Source organism: Ambystoma mexicanum, chromosome 4q (assembly GCF_040938575.1).
Source record: "Ambystoma mexicanum isolate Mex_15411 chromosome 4q, UKY_AmexF1_1, whole genome shotgun sequence".
NCBI classification, from domain to species: Eukaryota; Metazoa; Chordata; class Amphibia; order Caudata; family Ambystomatidae; genus Ambystoma; species Ambystoma mexicanum.
The window spans coordinates 1,115,426,763-1,115,448,045 of NC_090928.1; the positions used below are offsets into that span (position 1 = coordinate 1,115,426,763).

General features: G+C 47.2%; 1 protein-coding gene across 1 annotated transcript in view; it reads left to right on the forward strand.

Moving 5' to 3' along the window:
* Positions 1-21,283, forward strand: part of PARP1 (poly(ADP-ribose) polymerase 1) — a 921,075-nt gene that overhangs the window by 848,518 nt on the left and 51,274 nt on the right. The window contains exon 21 of the mRNA XM_069608683.1: positions 1,202-1,263. Coding sequence (XP_069464784.1) covers positions 1,202-1,263 — 62 coding nt within the window. The remainder of the gene's footprint in view (positions 1-1,201; positions 1,264-21,283) is intronic.

Consider the following 21,283-nt stretch of genomic DNA (forward strand, 5'->3'; position numbering starts at 1 on the left):
ATTGCGCCCAAAAACGGGCGCAATGAACTCAGTGACCTGTCGTGCACTAAAGTATTCCCCCGCCCACCTCAGAATAGTGATGGAGCCTGGGCGTCCTGATTTGGCGTAGTGAATCGTGCTCTTTAGCACGCTCACTGCGCCAACTTTAGAATTGGAACCTCAGTGTGTCCCATTAGGACAAGCCTGACAAAATCTCTAAAAAGGGGAAGTCACAAGAGTCCGATAAGTATAGTGAGACTAACCATCCCAAGTATGAGTGGTTTCTCTAAGCCTCCCTATGTGTCAACACAGCGGGACTTGTTACACTTGTGGGTCCACTCTGCAAGTCTAGCCTTTCCTCAGGAGGATGATGAAGAGTTTGCAGGAGTGTCCTTCACTTTGGATTCCTTCCCCACAGGTGAAGAATCTGAAGTTAGCCTAGATTCCTTGAAACCTAGTAATGCTGGAGCTTCTGCTCCCAGTCCTGTCCCTTAATCATGTTTTCTTCTCTGGATAGTGTTCCAGTAGCATGTGCAAGTGCCTCTACTATTGGGAGCACTGCACACAGTCCTACTGATGTAGCTTCCTCCATGGTAAATCCACAGGGTTTTGCCAGAGATCCTGTGGGGGGATACTCAGTTGGCTGGTAGGCACTCTATTCATTTTCCAGTAGTGCCTGTCATGAGAGCTACGAAAGACTAGTGAAATGGTCAGGGCATCTGTCACTATTGGAGAACTGTTCCTAGAAGTCTTCATGGCTTCGGTCCTGATGAACACTCAATGGATCCTTCAAGCAGTAGGTCTCGGAATAAGGCAGCCTTAGCCAAGCCTAAGGGAAAGCCTAGGCTGCAGGGGAAACCCAAAGGCCAAGGAGTTCTGAAAAAGAGGAACAGAGAGAATGTTACCCCTGTCCTACCTAGAACATCTGTTGAGGTAGTTGGTAGTGTCCCTAATCCAAGCTTGAAACTCTTGGATCCTGTGGGACTCGTACTAACCAGCTTGCGTGTAGTGGAGATCCCTAGGGGAGAGATTAGTATGGGCCAACAAAGTATACATCTCAGTGTCTATGCCAGAAGGAGAAACGTGTTTCCCTTTTACATCCCTACAATGGGAGGTTGGAGCAATCTAGTTAGGAATTCGGCCAAAGAATATTCTATTATAAATTGTATGGCTTGCAATCCTTTTTATATTAAATAATTTTTTTCTTTCCTATATCATCCAGGCATGAACTGAAAGGAGCTGCCAATATAACAAAATTACCCAAGGGCAAACACAGTGTAAAAGGTAAGTGACCCTACATTAACTGAGAGAAAATGTGATGCAAACTGAAGAACATCTGTGAGCTTAGATGTGGTAGGGGCAGTGATTTGAGTGCCTCTGTTTCACCAGTGCTTGCAATGGTTTAGCGATGTGCACCACCAGAGTTTTACTACGATTGTCTAGGTCATACTTGTAGGGAGAATTTTCTTTTTGCAAATCATACCCTATGTCCTGACCCTCCCAGCAAAAAATGTTCTGCTTGACTTGCTGGGATTTATTTTATTAACTTTGAAGGTAAGTGATGCTCATCTCACTCCCATCCGGCATTGACTTTTGTTCTGGGGACACTGGACCCTTTTCTTAATGGTCCAGTGTGGGATAACTGCTTTCCCTTGTTTTGGCTTCCATGCTTTCCTATGGCAGCACTACCTCCCACCCACCTTATGTGGTGTGCTGCGAGGTACACATGGGGGCCCTTTTGGAATGTCGTTTTTGATTCATTGGTTATTCCCTAGATCTACCAGTGCAGGAGGTGTCCCTTTATGACTTGTTTTATTGTTTGCAGCACAAACCATCTTGCATGGAGTGCTGTGGGGACACTTTGTGTCCCCTTCTCTTTGTTCTAAGTTCCGTTTTGCTACCATCCCGGCATCCTCTGAACAAGCTGGTTGTAGTTCCTTTTTTGGCCTTTTTATGGGTGCATTGACCCGGGCTGCCTTTTCTGCCACGATATTACACTTGAGGGGGATCATACACACAATGTTAATGTTAAAGGTGTTTGGATCGGGCACCAGAACCACAAGAGTGATACCCAGGCGCTGTGGCAGATCTGAAAAGGAGGGTGGGAAAAAAGGGGGGAAGTGGGAGGTAGTGTAGTGGGAATGAGTTGTGATTTCCTTTTGGCAGCTTCAGCTTGATTTGCACCGTTCACTGAGCTTAAGTGCAGTTTCGGGTCGGTGCGACTTCCCATGTGCTGCTGTGAGGGATTTTGTATTGTTGGTCTGTTGTTGCAGTGTGGTGAAGTATGTGTGTATTGCTGTGCAGAGATGTGTTGGTGCGAATTTATGTATGGGAAGTGTATGTGGAAAGTTAAGGTTTTAGAGTTGGGTTAGCAGGTTTTCCTTACCTCTTTGCGTTTCGGTGCTTCTCCAGCATGGGATCTGGCATGGATTCACATGCTCATGAATATTCCCCGTTGTCAGGCTGGGAATCCTCGGTAAAGAAAAAAATCAGTTTCAGTTTCACTTCTGAACTCTCTCCTAACAACCTATCACTGGTCTCTGGGTCATACTGCCCACAGCCAATGACTGCCCTCTACCTAAGCCTCTCCTCTGGTAGCCATCTTTGGATTTTTACCGCACGTTCAAGTGGTGGGAGTCCTCGTGATTAGCTCTTGGCTTTTTACTGCTTTTTGAACTTTTTTTTCCAGAGTTTTACTCCATTTTTCGGTCAATCGAGCCTCAAGCTCCATCAATCCATCATCCGATTAATGGGGACCTGTTTTTGGATTTTCCTGCGCCCCTCAAGGGCTGAATTCCGTCGAGTTAGGATTCCAGACGATTCTTAGAGGCCTACTCCGCTTGGACATGGCTGAGGAGAAGGAAGACTTGACTCCTCTGTTCAGGGTTTGCCCAGGATGTGGCATACGGAACAGCTACTTGGACTACGGGCATTCCCTGTGCCTCTATTCGGACCAAACGCACGTGGAGGAAGACTGTGTTTTGCAAGGAGATGGTCCCCTGCACCGTGAAGGATCGGCGCAAGTGTCTCACTGAGTGGCTCCAGGCCAAGGCCCCTGCTACGGGTGAGTCCTGGCAGCATGCCTCCCCCAGCCACAAGAAGAAAACAAAGCGGTCTTTTAAGACCTTTAAGGGTGCTCCGGTGACGGGGGCCCAAAATAAGGCAAAGCACCGTGAGTCCACGGGCACTGGTAGCGCCGTTGCGATGGGCTCCCCAGTGGCCAGGGCGAGCTCAGTGTTCATGCACCTTCAACCATGAGCCAACGCTCCGTTTCGGTGAAGAAGAGGAAGTCGGACCACCCTGGTAAGCTTCTGGAGAAGTCCCGGACGGGCCAGTTGGAGAAGGCCAAGGGGGAGCGGGATGCTGATCGCCCCACCCCCACGGGGAAGGGCCCTAGCTCGACCAAGGTCGTGCAGGCCCAGATTCACCAGGTGTGGTGGTGTCCCTAGCGAAGGACGCAGGTTCTCAGGGTGCGGTCCCCAAGGCGAGAGTTTCCCTGGCTGCCAGGAGGGAATAGGATTTTCAACCCATTGAGAAGACACCAGAGAAGGTGAAGCCCATCATCTCACCGAAACTGTCTCCCCTGGGGAGGGGAGGGGGGACAAGGTCGTCCTGCAGGGCACGGACATCTCCTCTGAAGAGGAGCTTTCTACTCTCCAGACCATTTTGGACAAGAAATTAGTCGAGGCCAAGTCCTAAGACGAGGGAGATGTCGAGAGTGGCAACGAGACCGACTAGGAGGAGCAGGCTGTGGAGGAGTTGGAGAACCCTACACCGCTGCCTCAGTCGCTCCCACTTCCGTCACCTCAGCAACCAGCAGACATTTCAGTGGACATTCTCCAGGCACTCCACACCTTGTGTTCAGAGATTCGGAATAGGGTGCCCCTTACGCCGACAGAAGATCCTGCGGCACCGGTGCCATCAGGCGCGCCCCCTACCAAGAAGAGAGTTCACCCTCCACCACCTTGTCACCCGTCGCCTCCCCTCCCTTCCCTCCACTGAGGATACGGACACAGCAAGTTAGGAGACCTCCCGTCTCGCCGCCCAAAGCCTCACCGCCCGACAAGATAGGCTCGTTCCATGCCATGATCACTAGGGCCTTGGACCTGTTTCAGCTGACCCCCGAGGAAAAGAAGAGGGTCTCCTGTACCGACGCCACGAGGCAAACAGGAAGACTGTGCTGTCAATCCCTGTGTTGGAAGACATTTGAGACGAGGGGCTGTCCCTTATGAAGAACCGGTCCTCGGCCCCGGTGAAGAGAGACCAGTACGAAAAGAAGTACATGGTGCACCCAAGGGCTGGAGGTCCCAGCCTTCCCCGGATTCGGTGGTCTCTCCGGCAGCGAGGAAGAAATCTTCTGGCTCTTCAGTGTCAACGGCCTCCTCCCTACTTCCCCCCCAGACAGCGAGGGGAAGAAGTTGGACGTCATGGGATGACGAGTTTCACATCGGCGGTGACGACCATCAAGGCGGCCAACGCCCTTGCCATCGTTGCGTGCTACGACAGGGAGCCCTTGTTTAATATCGCTCCCCTCCTGGACTTCCTTCCCGATGACAAGAGAGCGGAAGCGTTGGAGAGAGCGAGGTGGCATCGGGCATTGCCGACACAGGGCATCTGCCAAATGGGCAACAGCGTTTGCCTTTGTCGGCGAGGTTGTTTAAGGGCTACTAACTTTTGCCAGGATGTTGAGTCGTGGGTATTGGACATGCCCTTCGACGGGGGCAATTTGTTTGGCAAAACAGTGGACGAGACTCTTCAAGCCATCAAGGCGGACACTGAGACTGCTCGTGCCTTGGGCACGCTTCAGCAGCGACGGCCGTCCTTTCGGAATTCAGGGGCTAAACCACAATTCTCCCAAGGCTTCGGTGGAAGTTCTTCATTCTACCGTCCAGCGCTTCGGCCCAGGAGGCCTACAGGGGTCGCAGCAAGACTGGAGGAGGTTGTCGACAAGGTGCCCAAGGCGGCGTCTCCCCGGCGAAGCAAGATTCAACCAGCCGTGACGTCGGGCCCGCACCTGTGAACTTGGGCAGCGTGTGGAAGTCCATCTCCGACCGACCGTTGGGTGCTGGACACTCTGGCCCACGGACACACCCTGGAATTTCAAAGAAAGTGTCCTCTCATACCACCAGTGGCCAGGCAGGAAAGCCACATCCCTCGGCTTCTGCTGAAGAAGGGCACAATAGAGCTTGTCCAAAAGACGCTCCAGAGTGTACTCTCGGTACTTCCTCATCAAGAAGAAGACTGGTGGTTGGAGGCCCATCCTAGACCTCCACCGTCTGAACAAGTACATCAGATCTCAGAAGTTTCGTATGGTCACCCTTCAGCACAAGCTAGGACAGCTGGAAGAAGGGGATTGCTTTTCGTCGCTGGGCTTGAAGGATGCCTACTTTTACATCCCCATTCACAAGGGACACTGCAGGTTTCTGCGCTTCGTGGTTTAAGGGCAACATTACCAGTTCAAGGCCCTTCCCTTCGGATTGAGGTCGGCACCAAGGGTTTTCACCAAGTGCCTGGTGCCAGTAGCGACGCAACTGTGTCTTGTCTGAGGGATCTACATTTACCCCTACCTGGATGACTGGCTCATACAAGCGAAATCAAGGGAGGTCACCATCGCACACACGGCGAAAACCGTCCAGCAGGTGATGGAGCTGGGGTTCTCTGTGAGCTATGCGAAATCTTGCTTGGTGCCATCGCAAGTCGCACTGTTTCTGGGGTCTCGGCTCAACACTGTCGTGCTTGGCGTCTCCGTCAGAGGAGAGGATAGCGGCCATCCTGGGCAAGGTACAACGGCTGTTGATCATGAAGATCGCAAGGGTGAGGTTCATCAAGTCCCTTCTCGACATGTCATATACCTCATTCGGCTGTGCAGGCTGTGGATGCAGCCACTCCAAGAGTTCCTCGACGACCGATGGATTCGGGTCTCGAGAAGCTTAGAGGACAAGGTCTCTCTCGACGAGAGTTTCCATCGAGCGATACGGTGGTGGGCAGTCCACGCGCATTTGTTGGCGGGTGCAGCCTTCCAGACACCACCTCATCAGGAGACGGTCACAACAGACGCATCCCTGGAAGGTTGGAGCGCGCACACTGGAAGTCTCCACACTAGAGGCGTGTGGCTACCCGAGGAGAAGTCGTTGCATATGAACGTACTGGAACTGCGGGCATTGTTTTGGGCCCTCAAGTCTTTCCTTCCATCCCTCAAGGGCAAGGTGATACAGGTCTTCACGGACAACACCACCAAGATGTTCTAATTCCGTAAGCAGGGGGACACCAGATCCCCAGTGCTCTCCAGAGAGGCTATGGACCTATGGCACTGGCCGTTGCCCAGGGGATGTTCCTCCTGTTTCATCTGGCAGGAGTGTAGAACACCATCGCTGACTCCCTCAGCAGGGAGCTGCGCTCTTGCCATGAGTGGGAGCTTTGGCAGGACCAAGTGGATCTTCTGTTCCGTCGATGAGGAAATCCCCATATCGATCTGTTTGTGGCGGTGACGAGCACCAAGTGCGAGAGGTTCGCCAGCAGGTTTCCCCAGTCGGGGAACATGGGGTGCGCACTCTCATTCCCCTGGGACGACCTTTTTCTGTATGCATTCCCTCCGTTGCTGTTGCTTCTTCGACTAGTCAATCAACTCAGGCAGTCCGGTGCAGGATGAATCTCGTCGCACGGGCGTGGCTGAGACAGATATGGTACCCAGACCTTCTGGACTTGTCAGCGTCCCCTCCAGCGGCTGCAGATCTTCTCGCTAGAGGAGGCACGATCCTGCACCCTGACCCAGGGTCACTGAACTTGCAGGCCTTCTCCTGCAAGTTACAATATACAATATTGTATACATACAATATACCGGCGGACTGCAAGGAGGTGCATGCCAATGCCAGGGCTTTGTCTACAATAAATGCTACAGACATAAGTGGAAGAGGTTCGCCGTCTGGTGCCGTGCACACTATCGACCCTTTACGGTTTACGGCTCCGCAGGTGCTGCTATATTTGCTGTCGCTGGCCAAAGCAGGGCTGACTGATGCCTCCAACGTTCATCTGGTGGCTATCTCCCGCTACACCAGAATTCTGGGACGGTCGTCGTTTTTGTCACACTGCTTGGTCAAGGAGTTCATCAAAGGACTTTTCCGTTCGTTCCCGCCGGTAAAGGAACCCCTGAGTTCAGTGTGGTGCTGACTAGGCTCATGGGTCCACCGTTCGAGCCTATGCATTCTGCGCCACTGAAATATTTGTCATGGAAAACAGCGTTTCTTGTGGCCATCACCTCTGCACGACGAGTGGGAGAGGTCCAGGCCCTCTTTTGTAAACCACCTTACTTGACATTCCACGAGACGAGGGTGGTGCTACGGACACCTTTTTCATGCCCAAGGTGCCGTCGGACTTTCAAACGCCTTTGTCACTGGCTGAGAGGACTTTGCACTCGCTGGATGTGGCTAGAGCGCTGAAGTTCTACGTGGACCGCACAAAGAGTTTTCGGAAGACGTTGCAACTCTTTCTGAACTTTGGCACTGTAAACCATGGGAAGGCCCTCTCGATGGCTTCCGTTTTCAGGTGGCTCTCCGGCTGCATCGCCCTTTGTCATTGGTTGGCAAACCGACCGTTGCCTGGCAGTCCAAGAGCCCACTTGACCAGAGCGATCGCTGCAACTATGGTGTTCCTGTCTGGTGTGCCCCTGCTGGATATCTGCAGGGCTGCTACATGGAGGTCGACGCACACATTCACGAAGTTCTACTGCGTCGACAGGGATTTCAGGGAGAGTCGGCCAAGCAGTGCTGTACAATTTGTTTGCTTGAAGGTGAGCCTGGTGAGGCTTCTCAACATGAATAGATGCTTCATGATGAGAAACTTAATGTTGAGCCTTGCCACCTCCCGTGGTTGGGCATGTTGTACGGCTATGTATTCTTTATTCATGAGCATGTGAATCCATGCCAGACCCATGCTGGAGAACAGTTACAGGCAAGTAACTTGTTCCTTAACATCTATGATTATCCTGTGTGTTTGGTGTTGTAGTTTGGCTGCTTAGTTGGTGGGCATGTTGAGGTGTGGCAGTTTGTTTGGCTCTGTATTACTCTAGTAGTATGTCTGCCTGGCTGATGTTGGCATCTTCCCCGCTCTGGGTTAGCGATGATTGGGATAGAGGGTTCTGGTCACTCCCTACTCGTCACTTGGGGGCTTCTTACGTACCTAGGTTTACTATGTGGACATGGGTTGTTGGTGTGTCTTCCCCCTGGCCTCCGGTTGGGGTCATGGGTTACTCCTTAAGGTTCTTGTTTCCCATTGGGTGCATGCATCCTAGTAGTTTCCTTCTGGTTCTGGAGTAAAGAGCCATGTTTTGCGTAGTTTCCTGAATTCCAACTGGGCCCTGGTGCTGCATATGTTTTTTGGTAGATCATTCTAGGTTGTTGCTGCCAGGTGAGAGAAAGATGATCCTCCGAATTTTCTTTTATTGTATGCTTTTAGTTCTAATTTAATGTTGCTTGATCTGAGTGGTCTTTCCTCATTAAGTACTGTTCGAGATGGCCTCTCCTATCTTGCTAGGTGGGCAGGGCCCCCTTTGTACATGCACCTTTGTGGGCTTCTTGCAAGGAGCTGGAAAAGTTGTGTTTGTGGTGTGTTTGTGTTTTTGTGGCGTGTGTTTGTGGTTTCTGTGTGTCTGTGTGTGTGTGTCTGTGTCTCTGTGTGTGTGTCTGTGTCTCTGTGTGTGGCACACGTTTGTGGCATGCATGTTCGTGTGTAGCTGTCTGCCCCCAATCCACATTCCTCCGACGGCTTGGATGTGTCTGGGCAGATTCTGGGAGGCTGTCTTTCCATTATTAGCCAGCCAAATAACTCCCAAGTTTGAATGTTGCAAAGTGTACTTATTGGAGGGATGGGGTTGTCCCCCCTGGGTGTTTTCTGGATATAAGGAGACGAGCTGGCCCCAGAAACCAAGTTGAGCAATGGAGCTCAGAAGATATGGAGGGACACCGGAGGACTGCTATTTGTGAGTTGTGTGTATATATGTGTAATTACATATTTTTACTTGCCTTGGAATATTTTAAATGTATGTTAGTATTGTAATAAACAGTGTTATATTTTTATAACTTACCTTTGTGAGTGTTTTTATTGATCATTTCTGCTAAGTGTTAGCTGTATTACACAACAGTACTCCTTATCTCTTCAGTTCAGCTTTGCTACTTGGTCAGCGTTACTTAGAGTGATTTAGCTCAACTGGGGTTGTGACTAACCTTGCTGTAACCCTCGGATGGCTTTTCTGATGGGCTTTTACAGATAGTCTCTTTAAAAAAACGCTCCTAATGGGGGTGGTCGGATTTTGTCCCTTTATGTAACCAGTGAGTGTAAACTGCACCCAATCACACACCAGGCATAATTCGGAGAGGTGGTCAGCCAATGGCGAATGTTGGGAAATATTTTTTTTTTCCAACTTTCCCTCCATAGTTTCTATGGAACCCCATTCGTTTTGCTTTGTTTTTGATCCTGCCCTGACCTTTTGAAGGGAAGTAAAGCGGTCAGCTTCTCTTCCCTTTTGCTCACATGTTGTGGGGAAACAAATCAGTCCTTCGTGGTATTGCTACTGGGAAACGTTGTTTCCCTTTTGAGTTATTGTATTTTTACAATTGCACACAGCACCTTACAGTGGGGTTACTTTTGTGTCACCCTAGATTTTTACACACCGGAATTTTGGTTACTTTTATATGGCCCTCAAGACATGCTGGTAGCAGCAGTTGAATTTCGACTGTTTTTGCATTATTTTTGGTGTGCGGATTTCACATATGGCTACTAAACATGGCTAGTGCCCTAAAATGGCAGTGCCACAAGATTTTCACTTGTACTTTGGCCATATTGGAGTTTGGCCATCTTCCTGCCTTCTCAGGAAAGTGTTGCCCGGGAAAGCAGTTTTTTTCCGCGGGCTAGGGAGCATTTGTGTATGTATGTGGCCCAGGAAGGGGACTGGGACTTTCTGGCACCAGTGATGTACACCAGTTCCCGAAAGTCTTTTACTGGGGTAGATGTGAAACCAGTAGTTGTCCCTGATAGGACAATTACTGGATGTTTGGTTCAGAACCTTACCATTGGTGGGCTTGGACTTGATTCCGGCTAGCATTTTGGAGCTATTCTTTGGATCTTGTTGTAGCCACGAATCCCTCGTAAAAGAGCTGACCGTTGATGACACGAATACTACTCCTGAAGTGACGTAGCATCCTCTCCAGTGTCTCGCCCGGTGAAGCCTGTTCTTCTGGATGATCTCCAAAAACCCTGTGCAGTGCTTCAGCCCTTGGACTAGTGGAACCAGTTTGTCTCGAGGATCCAGCCTTCGGATCCTTCCGAATTGTCCCTGGACTGCCTGGACGACTGACCAGCTCTCTCGGGGCTTCTTCACCAGAACCGTTGCTGTTCCACATTCAAGTCTGGAACTTTGGTTGCTGCTTGGGACACAAGTTACCTTCTCCTATCTTCAAGGGAACCTGTCCTGGAGCAGCTTCTGTGACCTGTTGTTGCCAGCAAATGGCGATCATTGCTGGAACTCTCCTTCCTGCGTCCTGTGAAGTGTCCTGAAAAATTCTGCATTGTTGCCATTTCTTCGCCTACTGGGATTGCATCTTGCAGTTCACCCGACCGGAAGAATCCTCGAACCTGGGCACCTCTCAGGAACAAAGGACGGAAGATCAAGCCCCCAGCAACTCCCAGGCGATCCATTAAGACTATGGCAAAGTCAGGGTGCGGGGGGTGTAAGGTAGCATGCCTGTGCCTCTGTCCCTCCCTCAACCCCATTTCTCCATGGGATAACATTGGGAACACGTCTCTGCCTTCTTTCTCTCCTCCACTCACCTTTGGTCATCCAACCTGGGTCAGGTATCCTGCCTCTGGGTTAGTCTTGGGTCTGGAAGAAGGGAGAGACCTTATCTATCCTTGGGTAAATTGTCAAACTGTTAGTTTGAAAATAATCGCCACCACAAGCCCATTACATATTTTTTAAAGAGCACTCATACCTGTGTGAAATACTGTGGTGGACCTTGTGACTGGTTCCCATCATTTTATTGCCTCTAAAGTACTTAACTGCATAGCTTGAATAAGCAATTTGATGTCTGTTAAGGGAAGCTAATAGTGATTGTTTTTTGGGATTATAGAGTGTTGTGATAGTACTGCCTACTAGTTTCGTCTTTCATTGTATTCTAAAGGCTTAAATAAATAACTATTTTTATGACTGTCTTAATTGAATTGTGTGCTGTTCTGAGTCTACTCATTGAGCGCTCCTGGCCCCACACTCTCCTGAGACTAAGCTTTGACTGGTCATCCACATACCTTGATTGGGTTTCGGCTGACGTCTCAGAGCTCCCTGTTCATCATAACTAGGGTCGCCTCCTAAAATCTGTCCAGATTCTAGTAATCATCTCAATGGCGAACCATCCCTTCAAGCCCACTCTTGCATTCTGCAAATGTGTCTCACACGAAAATTAATTTCCACTGTCCCAAGCAGGTATCTGCATATGTCAGTTATAACTGCTTTCATGGTTGTCGTCGGCCTCCAGTTTTGGAAAGCACATGCCCATTGGCCAAATAAGCCCACCTACTCTTGCATACACAGACGGATAAGGGATATTCATGTTACCCCTCTGGTGTTCAAGGCAACAACTGCAACTTCCATGTTGATAGATGGGGACAAAAAAGAACCTAGATCGGTCAAATTGAGTGTAGCCAGTGGAACTATTTTCCACAGGCGAAAAAGCCATAACCAGTCTAGCCAGGTGACTAACCGAGGTAGGGTTCTCTCTGTTGGAATCTAAGGGATATTTTTGGGGTACTCCTACCCTAAGATTTATAAGGACCTGTTAGTCCATTTTATCTAAAGTCCTACCAAGACTTCATCAAAAACATATCTGGGGCTGTACATATACTCCACTCTTAGTATAAGACTCTACCATCTGAGAATGTGGCAGCATGGAGAGAGCAGCCAGTCTCATCTTCGGAGGGAGAGAGGTCTGTAGCTTGGTAAAAAGAAATTGTAGGTCTAAAACAATATGTATTGTAAAAAATAAAGGGTTTATTTAAATACAAGTAGACAAAGATAATTCTTGGGTACGTAAGTACTATAACATTATAGAAACCCATTCAGCAAGTTTGTATGCAGTACCCTGTGGGAGACTGCACCAGCCTTGTCCCCTTGGCAATAGTTAACCCAACCTTTGGTATAAGCATGTACTACACAAGTTGGTAGAGAGACTGAGCAGCCAGGCTTACCTCAAGAGGGGTCAATGTGAGCTGTAGGGTTATAACATAGACTTTCACAGTGACAAGTATCTAACACTTATACTCAAAGTTTCTTGATCAAACAATTCTTTATTAAACAGTCCATTTGAATAAGCCTTCTTTAGATGGGAGCAAATATGCAACACTTAAATATACTTCATAAATACACACTCTGTTTCAAAAAAGTAGTACGTTCCCTTTTGGGATGGCACACAGACACTTTGTACACCCTGTGGTGACTACAATAACTAGGACACTGCACATTAATATATCACTGGTACATTTAAAGCAATACTGAGTTTGGTGTCAAAAGGAAAAGGTTAGGGGGGAAACAATGGTTAAGAAGTTTCTCAAACAGGTAAGCACTTTTGACCCACCACCCCAATGCGATATAGATTAACCCTTTCCCAGCTATACAAGTAAAGAATGTATGACGACTTTGAGGGACAGATCAAAACACAGTCAGAGGTTAAAAGAGCCTTCGGGAGCAAGGACAGCCAATGTCAATTGAGCAAAGTCTAATGGAGCTGAGGCACTTCTTGAAGGTAAGTAAAGTCTTGCACAGTGTTATAGTTTTGTAGAAAAGAAATCACTGTTGGGCCACAAGCTGGGAGGCTTGTGATGGGCAAAGCTGCAAGCAACTCTGCAACAGGTAGCCAAGGCAAGTCTCAACTGAGAGCTAGCAATGCTACACAACAAGAGGTAAGTACCCCTTAGTTTACAGTACCTTAGGTCTGAAGAAATTGGTTCCCGCTGGCTTCTGTTCCAGTTGTATGGCAGATTCTGTTGTTCCTGGGCCTCGGTCATGGTGACAAGAGGGAGGGCTGCAGCGGGCTCCTGCACTATTATTCGAAGGTCGGCGGCAGTGCTGGACAAAGTTCAGATCAGCGGCACTTCGCGGTTTCAGCTTCTCGCGAATAGCACCACTGCAGTTCTCGGATACCTTCTGGACTTTCCTTGCTTCTTGGGTCCAGCACTCTGTTGAGGTTTGGTTAGTCCTGCTTCAAGAGAGTCTGCAGGATCTTCCTGGAGCTCTGGTCCGACTTTAAAAAGATGCACTAGATTCTGGTGTTCATGCACCCTAGCACTCGGTTCCTGCAGCAGCAATGAAAGTACAGCCAGCCAGCAGAGGATTTCCAGTCTTATTCGTCTTGGTGTCGATTGGCCCCACCAACCCAAGGGGAGAAGTCGTCCTTTGCAGGGCTTCTCTAGACGAGGCGAATTTGGAGCTTCAGCACAGCAGCAGGGCTTCACTGGCCCAACCAACGGTCCAGGAGTTGCAGCAAGCTTCTCTTCATAGTTCTTCTTTGGATTCCTTCGTCCAGTGGTCGACTCTGCATTCTTTGCAAAAGACCTCGCCTTTTTATGCAAGTCTCTTCCATTCATTCGCAGCGTAGCTGTCACACACACAGCAGGGTGGCTGTGCTCCAAGGACAGCCAGCCAATCGCCTTTGGGTGCATTCCTGTAACCAAGGAGACTAAGCACAGGGAGTTTTGGGAACCTCACTCCCTCGCTTCCTGCCCTGCCAGGCACGCTGGAGCCAGAGGTGGGCTTCACTAGTGTATCCCTCCCAAAGCCAAAACTAACAAAGGGACCAAACCTGGTTTGGCGCGCAGAGTAAATCTCAAGAAGGACCTTGCCAACAAGAAATGGCAAAAAAAGACCATGGCCATTTTGACAAAAAGGGCACCCATAGGTGCTTTACTGCAGCTGCAATTGCAGCCCTCATTAGAAACACAGTGGTAGAAAAAAGTAAACCACTGCCACCAGCCTTTAATTGTAGAAAGGGTAAAATAAAAATGTTACATCAGAAGATATTCAAAGGGATACCAAGTAACCCCTCCAGTACCCTATTGTAATATAGTTTGTGCTGGGTCTATAAAGATATAAATGTAAGTAAAGTCAATTTCACTTTGCTACTCTTGGAAACACTAGTTTATCCAAGAGAAGGTATTTAAACCTTGGGGGAATTCTGAAGGTGCTGTGTGTCACAAAGTAAAAAGATGCCGCCTTTGGAGTTTGTCAGACTCCAAAACCAAAAGAAACAGAGTTCAAATCACAGAGAAATACAGAGTGGGAAAAAAGTCTCCAGGATAAAAATGGTAAGCCCTAAAGTCCATCAAAAGAGCTGGGGGTCTCTAAGGTAGAAGGGAATTAGCACATTTCTGAGAATTCTCCCTAACAAAACACAATCATAAAAACTAACTCAATACCAATGATATGCAAACCAAGGTACAACCTTACTTAGAGCAAGATGCAAGTCAAGCTGAGTCAAACTTAAGGTTATACATTCAGGATAGTAATATACTATTCTTGGGGAATAAAACCAGATCAGATGTACTTTTAGAATACAATCAGTATTTCAAGGGTAGTTGACCTGGTGACACTTGGTTATGAAATCAAATGATAAACCAACCCTTTTACAAGTATGCTTTTTGCGACATTACTTTTTAGAACTCATTTCAAAGCTACTAAATCAACTTGTATACTTTCTGGTGGGACCTTAAGCTACTCAATGACAAGTATGGACACTCGATAACTATTTTAGGATGCACTAAGCAAATCGGGGAAAGCAATACCCTATTACACTTTAAGACACAATGTATTTTTAGGTAAGTAATTGACTTATTGGTACATAACTATCTGCTATATTATGGATAGTTATACCCAGTATGCTTTTAAGAAGTGATAATACCATGGGAAAACTTTGTCCAAGGCTTCCATCTCCAGGTGGGTCTCTGGCTGTATCACTGTCACCGGTTGGCAAACCGACCACTGCCCGGCCATCCGGGATCCCATTCCAGCAGAGCGATCGCTGCAACGATGGCATTCATGCCTGTGTGCCCCTGCTGGACATCAGCAGGGCGGCTACGTGGAGGTCTATGCATACCTTCACAAGATTCTACTGCATCGACAGGGATTCCAGAGAGGAGTCCAGGGTCGGCCAAGCAGTGCTGCACAACCTGTTACTTGAAGGTCAGCCTGGTGAGGAGGTAAGATTATTGGCTTCTGTTGAGCCTTGCCACCTCCCGTGGTCATTTATGTATGTAGTGGTACGTATTCTTTATTCATGAGCATGTGAATCCATGCCAGACCCAATGCTGGAGAAGGAACAAGTTACTTACCTGTAACTGTTGTCGTTTTTTTTTTTTAATTTTTATTGTGACTTAGTTTACTATGAAACTTTACACATAAAATATATCTTAAATAAGAACAAGATTATAGTGAGAAAATTATCAATAGTTAACAGAACAAAAACATTGCATAAAAGATACCAAGAAAGGCAATACATTATATTCTCTAAATATACATTTCCTAAAACCATATAAAACAGCTTCAATTTTAGATTCGCATTTACATTTACAATAGTTCTGGAGCCATGGCTTACCACATACTGCCATATAATCTCTACTGAGAGTTTCAGATGGACTATCAGTCTAAATACCGTAATGTTACGGATCCTATACAGATAAATGCCAATGTCCTTATGTCCACCTATATGGTTATCTTAAGTCTTATTTCCACTTTCAGCCAAATATTGTACAATGCCATCAGGAGCCTTATACTGTTTGAATTAATACAGTGATGCCAAAATAGTTCCTCATAGATATAACCTTGGTTATGCACAAACGGCCCCAAACCAAGGCTTATGGTACGTGACATTTTGCAACATTCGGTCAATACGTGTCTGGCCGTTTCTAGCCGATTCACTTCTTTACATAACCGGCAATGCCGTAATTCTAGGGGGGTCATATCTCTTCTACCTGTTGTCATTAAGGTAGGCAGTTGTTCTAGCCTTAGAAGTAATATAAAACGTCTAAGTCTCCTAACTGTTGTTCTCCAGCATGGGTCTGGCATGGATTCACATGCAAACCCTCCCTCCTGCCGCTCTGCGGCTCTTCTTGGTCATACTGCCACTATGTGCTAGCAAATTTGAAGATGCCTGCCAGAGGAGGGGCTTATGGAGAGGACAGTCATTGGCTGGGGGCAGTAGGACACTCAGACACTCTGAAGCCTGGCTGGGGAATACAAAAAGGATTCCTGTCGAAGCCAAAACTTCCACTGAGATTGTTCCCACCTTGAATGGCAGGGAAAGACCTAATACAACAAGGATACTTGAAAATTGTGAAAAGGAAGCAATGGTGGCCCTTATGTGCATTACAAAGGCTGAATTAACAGCCTGTGAATAATCTGACTAAAAGCCATTTAAGTCAACTTGCAATTAGAATACAAATGTTACAGGTAAGTAAGCAATGGAATACATTGTATCCGCCAGCACTCCATATGTGGAGGGGTGTGCTCGCTCACTATATAAAATGTGTAAAGGAGATGAAAATCCCTCTCTACCCGCTGGGAACGGTAGTTCACTCAAGTACATTAAAGAGAAATTAACTGGGAAACCCAAAAGGGCAACACAGCCTAAGCCAAAAGTTATAGGAAACTCTAACTCCAATCATAAACTATGGAGAGACATAAAAAGTTCACCCACTGAAAGAGTAAAATATTAGGGGCGAGGGGGGAAAAAGATTCCCTTTCACCTAATGACAAGCAGAAATAATCCCCCACGTCCAAGCAAAACATTCTGGGGTTGACACAGTTCAGGAAGATTTTTCACAAATATGAAAATCTTAGCCAACAAGACCTTTTAAGGCATAGCACAAAAATTGAGCTACACCAATAAAAACAAGTGACTAAACCAGAAAATCCAGAAAAAAGAAAAGGGGACCATCCAACTTAGTTAAAATAATTCTTTTAAAAAAACTGAATTTTGCCCTGTTAGTTTTTTTTTTACTCGTGCATTTACAGAGCAAGGCTACTAAGGGTAGCCAGCACCCTAAAGGCGGCCATGCCACTAGGGTTTTTGCTTGTTCTCTGGTCATTTTGTTCTTTGGCCTTCTTCCTAAGGCCAAAGAACTAAATGGCGGATAGCACAGCGGCAATGTGTTGGTTTTGGAAGCAAGACCACGTAGAGCAACAGCGGTTCGAATCCCGGATCCGTGCTTAGAAACCAAACTCTGGTATTAAGCGCGTTGTAAAAAAAACAAATTAAATATATTCTCAGGTCAGTAAATGTCTTTATAAGGAAGTCCCTTTCCCAGGAAAGCCATGGCTTTTGCGGGGTAAGAGTCATTGTGTGTGTGAACCAGAAAAGAGGGCTAGGACTGTCTACTCCCAATCCACTACTCTGGTGTCAGGTCTGTTGCTGGGGAAAATGTTATCACCAGTGGTTATCCATGATTAGATAGTCACTAGCTATATGAATGGTACAGATCTTTAGCATTGGTGGGCTTGCTTACAGCCTGAATCTTTTATAAAAAGGGGGTGGCTCAAGCAACTGTTCATCAGCTCATCGTTGAAACCAGTACTTGGACAAGCAGCCCACAGATGACCCAAGAAGAACCCCTGCTGCTCACTTGCATCGACTCCAGTGTTGTCCTGGTGAATCTCTGTCCTGATCACAAGAAGGCCTTTTGTTGGTGTTTCAACACCTGGACTGGCGGGAACAACCACTCTACACTAGGGGTGTCGCGGTATTAGTTTTATGACGGTACGATAACCTTCTTGCCAAATGACGGTATATCATGGTTATCGTGGTATAGCAGGTGGAGTTAACTAATCTTAAATATTTTCTAAAAGGTCATAAATTGTCAGATTTATCAACGCAAACAAAACCAGGCAACCAGGGCCAGAATTGGGCTTTTCAACATACTTTCCACTGAAATGCCACCCCTTGCTTCCACCAAACACGTGTAGAGAGGGGGAGGGGGGCGTCTGGGGAGCCCCGCTGCAACTGGCAAAGCAAACTGAATAGCTTTTCTTAAGTGGTCATTTAGGCTTTTAGCTCCCACACTGGCTACTGGTGAAGATGAACATGTTGCCATTTTGATAACCTGCATGCCACAGATCAATGGAGGCTGATGGTAGTATACGCTTGTGCACATACACACACACACACGCACACACACTCTCTTTACGTTACAGCCTTTAGTTTACTTGCGGGCCAAAGGGTGTTAAGTAATCACGGACATGTTAACCTTTGGTTTGGCAACAGGGAATACCCACAGAGAGAATTTCGCAGTGTGACTTATTATATGTAAATTCAATGATAGAACCAGGGAAATCCCCCATTGTCATATGTTTAGCAAACATTATTCATTATAAATATATAAACCCCAAAGCCGCCAACCCAAAGTAAACCCTTTTCCTTCTTGGCACTGTATTTATTCTTCCTATTGCTAACATATTGAATTTGTGTCAGGCACATGTGGTTTATGAAATGGCATTAAAAACTGCTCCAACTGAAACTACTTGGCAGACGGCACACCCAACAGTGCAAGACTAAGACTGCGCAGCACTTGCTTGCTGCAGCCTTTACAAATCAGATTGAAAAGTACACTTAACGGTATACCGGTATAAACAATGTGACGGTTATTATTGTTCAATTAAGTGGTTCAAGGTATCTTTAACGGTATACCGTTATACCGTTACATCCCTACTCTACACTCTTGATCGAGGATCTGTACCTGCTAAATTGCTTGCGGAAGTGTCCCCGGACCAGACTGTGGACTGACCAGCTCTCTGCTGGGCTGCCTTGCCGTCGTGAGTAGAACCTTGGAACTTGCCATTCTGCATTTCAGCCGTCACTCCCAAGGGAATCTATCCTGAAGCTGTCTGTAACCGATCCCCAAGTACCACGACTGAGCGAAATTAAGTCCTGTGAACTGAAGTATCCCTTCAGTCTGGATGACCCTCATGGTTGAATAGTAACAGAACAAGAAGCCTGGAACGAAGTCTGGAACCTCCAACCGTGGTATCCAGAGAACTCTAAACCATACGGTTAAGTATACATACCTGTAGTTTTCTCCCAAAGTCTCCCTTAGGGTAACCAGGGTGTAAAGTGCTGACTCTAATTCACTCTGACCTGACCTTTGGTGGTGAAACCTGGATTAAGGATCCTTCCCTAGGCCTAAACTAGTGTATTGGATCGAGTTGAGTGCTCCTACACACTTTCCTTGAACTTTTATGTAACTTGGAATTTTTTAATACACCTAACCAAATGCACTGCAAACCTCAATGTACACTTAACTGGAGAAGTGTATGCTTTTGAACTGGTGACTTAAGGGCGCAAGGCCCCAAACCATCATTGATTGTGGGAAGTTTTTTTTGTTGATTCTGCCCATTTCTTTGCATCGGGCTACTCGCCTGTATTGCACTGGTAATCGATTCATATGCATTTCTTTTTCTCCTAAGGATGAATGTGTATGTGGTTTTATAAGGTTTTATGTGGCAATATTTGTTTTGCACGTTCTCTTTTTAGCAACTTTTCCTCCATTTTCTGGACTCCCAAACATGTTGCTTCTGTTTGAACTCTGTCCTGACTTTCTTCCAGTGAGGTAAACCTACAGCTTCACTCCACTGAATATTTGCTCATTCATATGAGGAAACTGACCAGTCCTTTAGGGCTGTCAATACTGGGAAACTGTTTCCCTTTTCTTGTTACCTATTGTTTGGATGATTGTTGGGCAGAATTTCCACCTTGTGTGTAATTTTCCCCACTAAGTGAGTCCTCAGCGCTTTTGCTGTACTTCTGAGTTTTTATCTGACTCTCTCCAGTGAGTAAGAGCCTTTTTCCTCACTCCTTTGTTCTTTGACTTTGGGAACCCTTTCTGGTAATATTTGATGGAGTTTGCTTTCCTCCATCTTTTTGAGAGATTTGTATTTTACTATTTTAGCACACAGCATCTTCTTTGCAGTGTTGCTGGGAGCGCCTTGCGCTTCCCTCTTTGGTTTTCTTTTATATTTCTGTGATAACATTTTGTTACTGTCATGACCCTTGCCCCCTGGCCTCACTGGCAAGTCAGCCTTCCAGTTAGGGCCAGGTCAAAGGCCTTAAAACCTCATCCAAGACTCTATTTAACTTGGGGGGTTTGGGGGGGGGGGGTTTCAGCCAACATGGAGGCACACACATAGCTCAGTTACAAGGAACGGAGCTATGCGGTCTAGTCTTTTGGGTGTGGCAGGCCTGGGACTATTTTACCTGGACTACTTTACCTGAGACTATTTAAACCGCACCCAAACAGCAGAACATGCTTTGCGTTATTCTGCTGTGAGCAGCGTAACGCTCACCGTGTCCAGTTCTTTGATGCCAGCTTTCCTGAAACCAAGGATCTGCAGAGAGGGAAGGAACACTACGAAACTTTCCTGGACAGTATCCTGTCTTCAATCCATCGCTGATTTCAGTTCCTCTCACCTGAAGGTACGAACTCCATCACCCGGCACCGCATGCATCCTGGAATACCATAACCTGGAAAGAGGAGAAAGAAAGACTGCATTAGTAAGCGTTTACTCGCGTTTCCTCCCGAATGAAGAAAGCCACACAATTCTTACCTGGAAGGTCATCTCCTGGTCAGTATCATTGCTGGAACATTACGGAGCTCGACGAGGAACATCGCAACCTGCAAGGAGAGAAAAAACACAGGTTAGCAATATAAAAGGCGAAACAGCGCTGCGCACCGCGCATTACTCACTGGACAGCATTGCGCACACCGCGCTTTCGCCTACCGGCCCATGCTCATCTTCAAACTGCATGACACCACCAAAATACCTTTCCATACCTAAAGGGAAAGAAGCAAGACATTATTATTTTAATTAAGAGGAACATAAGAACTGCATATAAAGACTGTAAAGCAGCAAACCTACAGAGTCGCAGCAGGCCTGGCTTCCCACACGGGGGCTTGCACCAGTGAAGTAACTTGGTCGCTGCTCGCCCCCCACATCTATGCGCCCCTGCCACGAGGAGCAGAACAGAGAATCCACCTTTTACAATATTAAGGTGAAAAGGCCCAAGGGGGAGGAAGGAGTTGAGGCCAAAGGAGGTGGGAAAACATAAAGACAATCTGGTATTGAATCCAGCTCTCTTAGATTGCAGACCCATCTTTAACCAGAGGCCTTACCAAGGGACCGGGAGAGGGTTCAAGAGTGCAAATCATCCAACCAGGGCTGGGTGGCGTCCCCGTGGATACCAGGTGAGCCTAACAGTTACCAAGGATAGGGGCATATTTT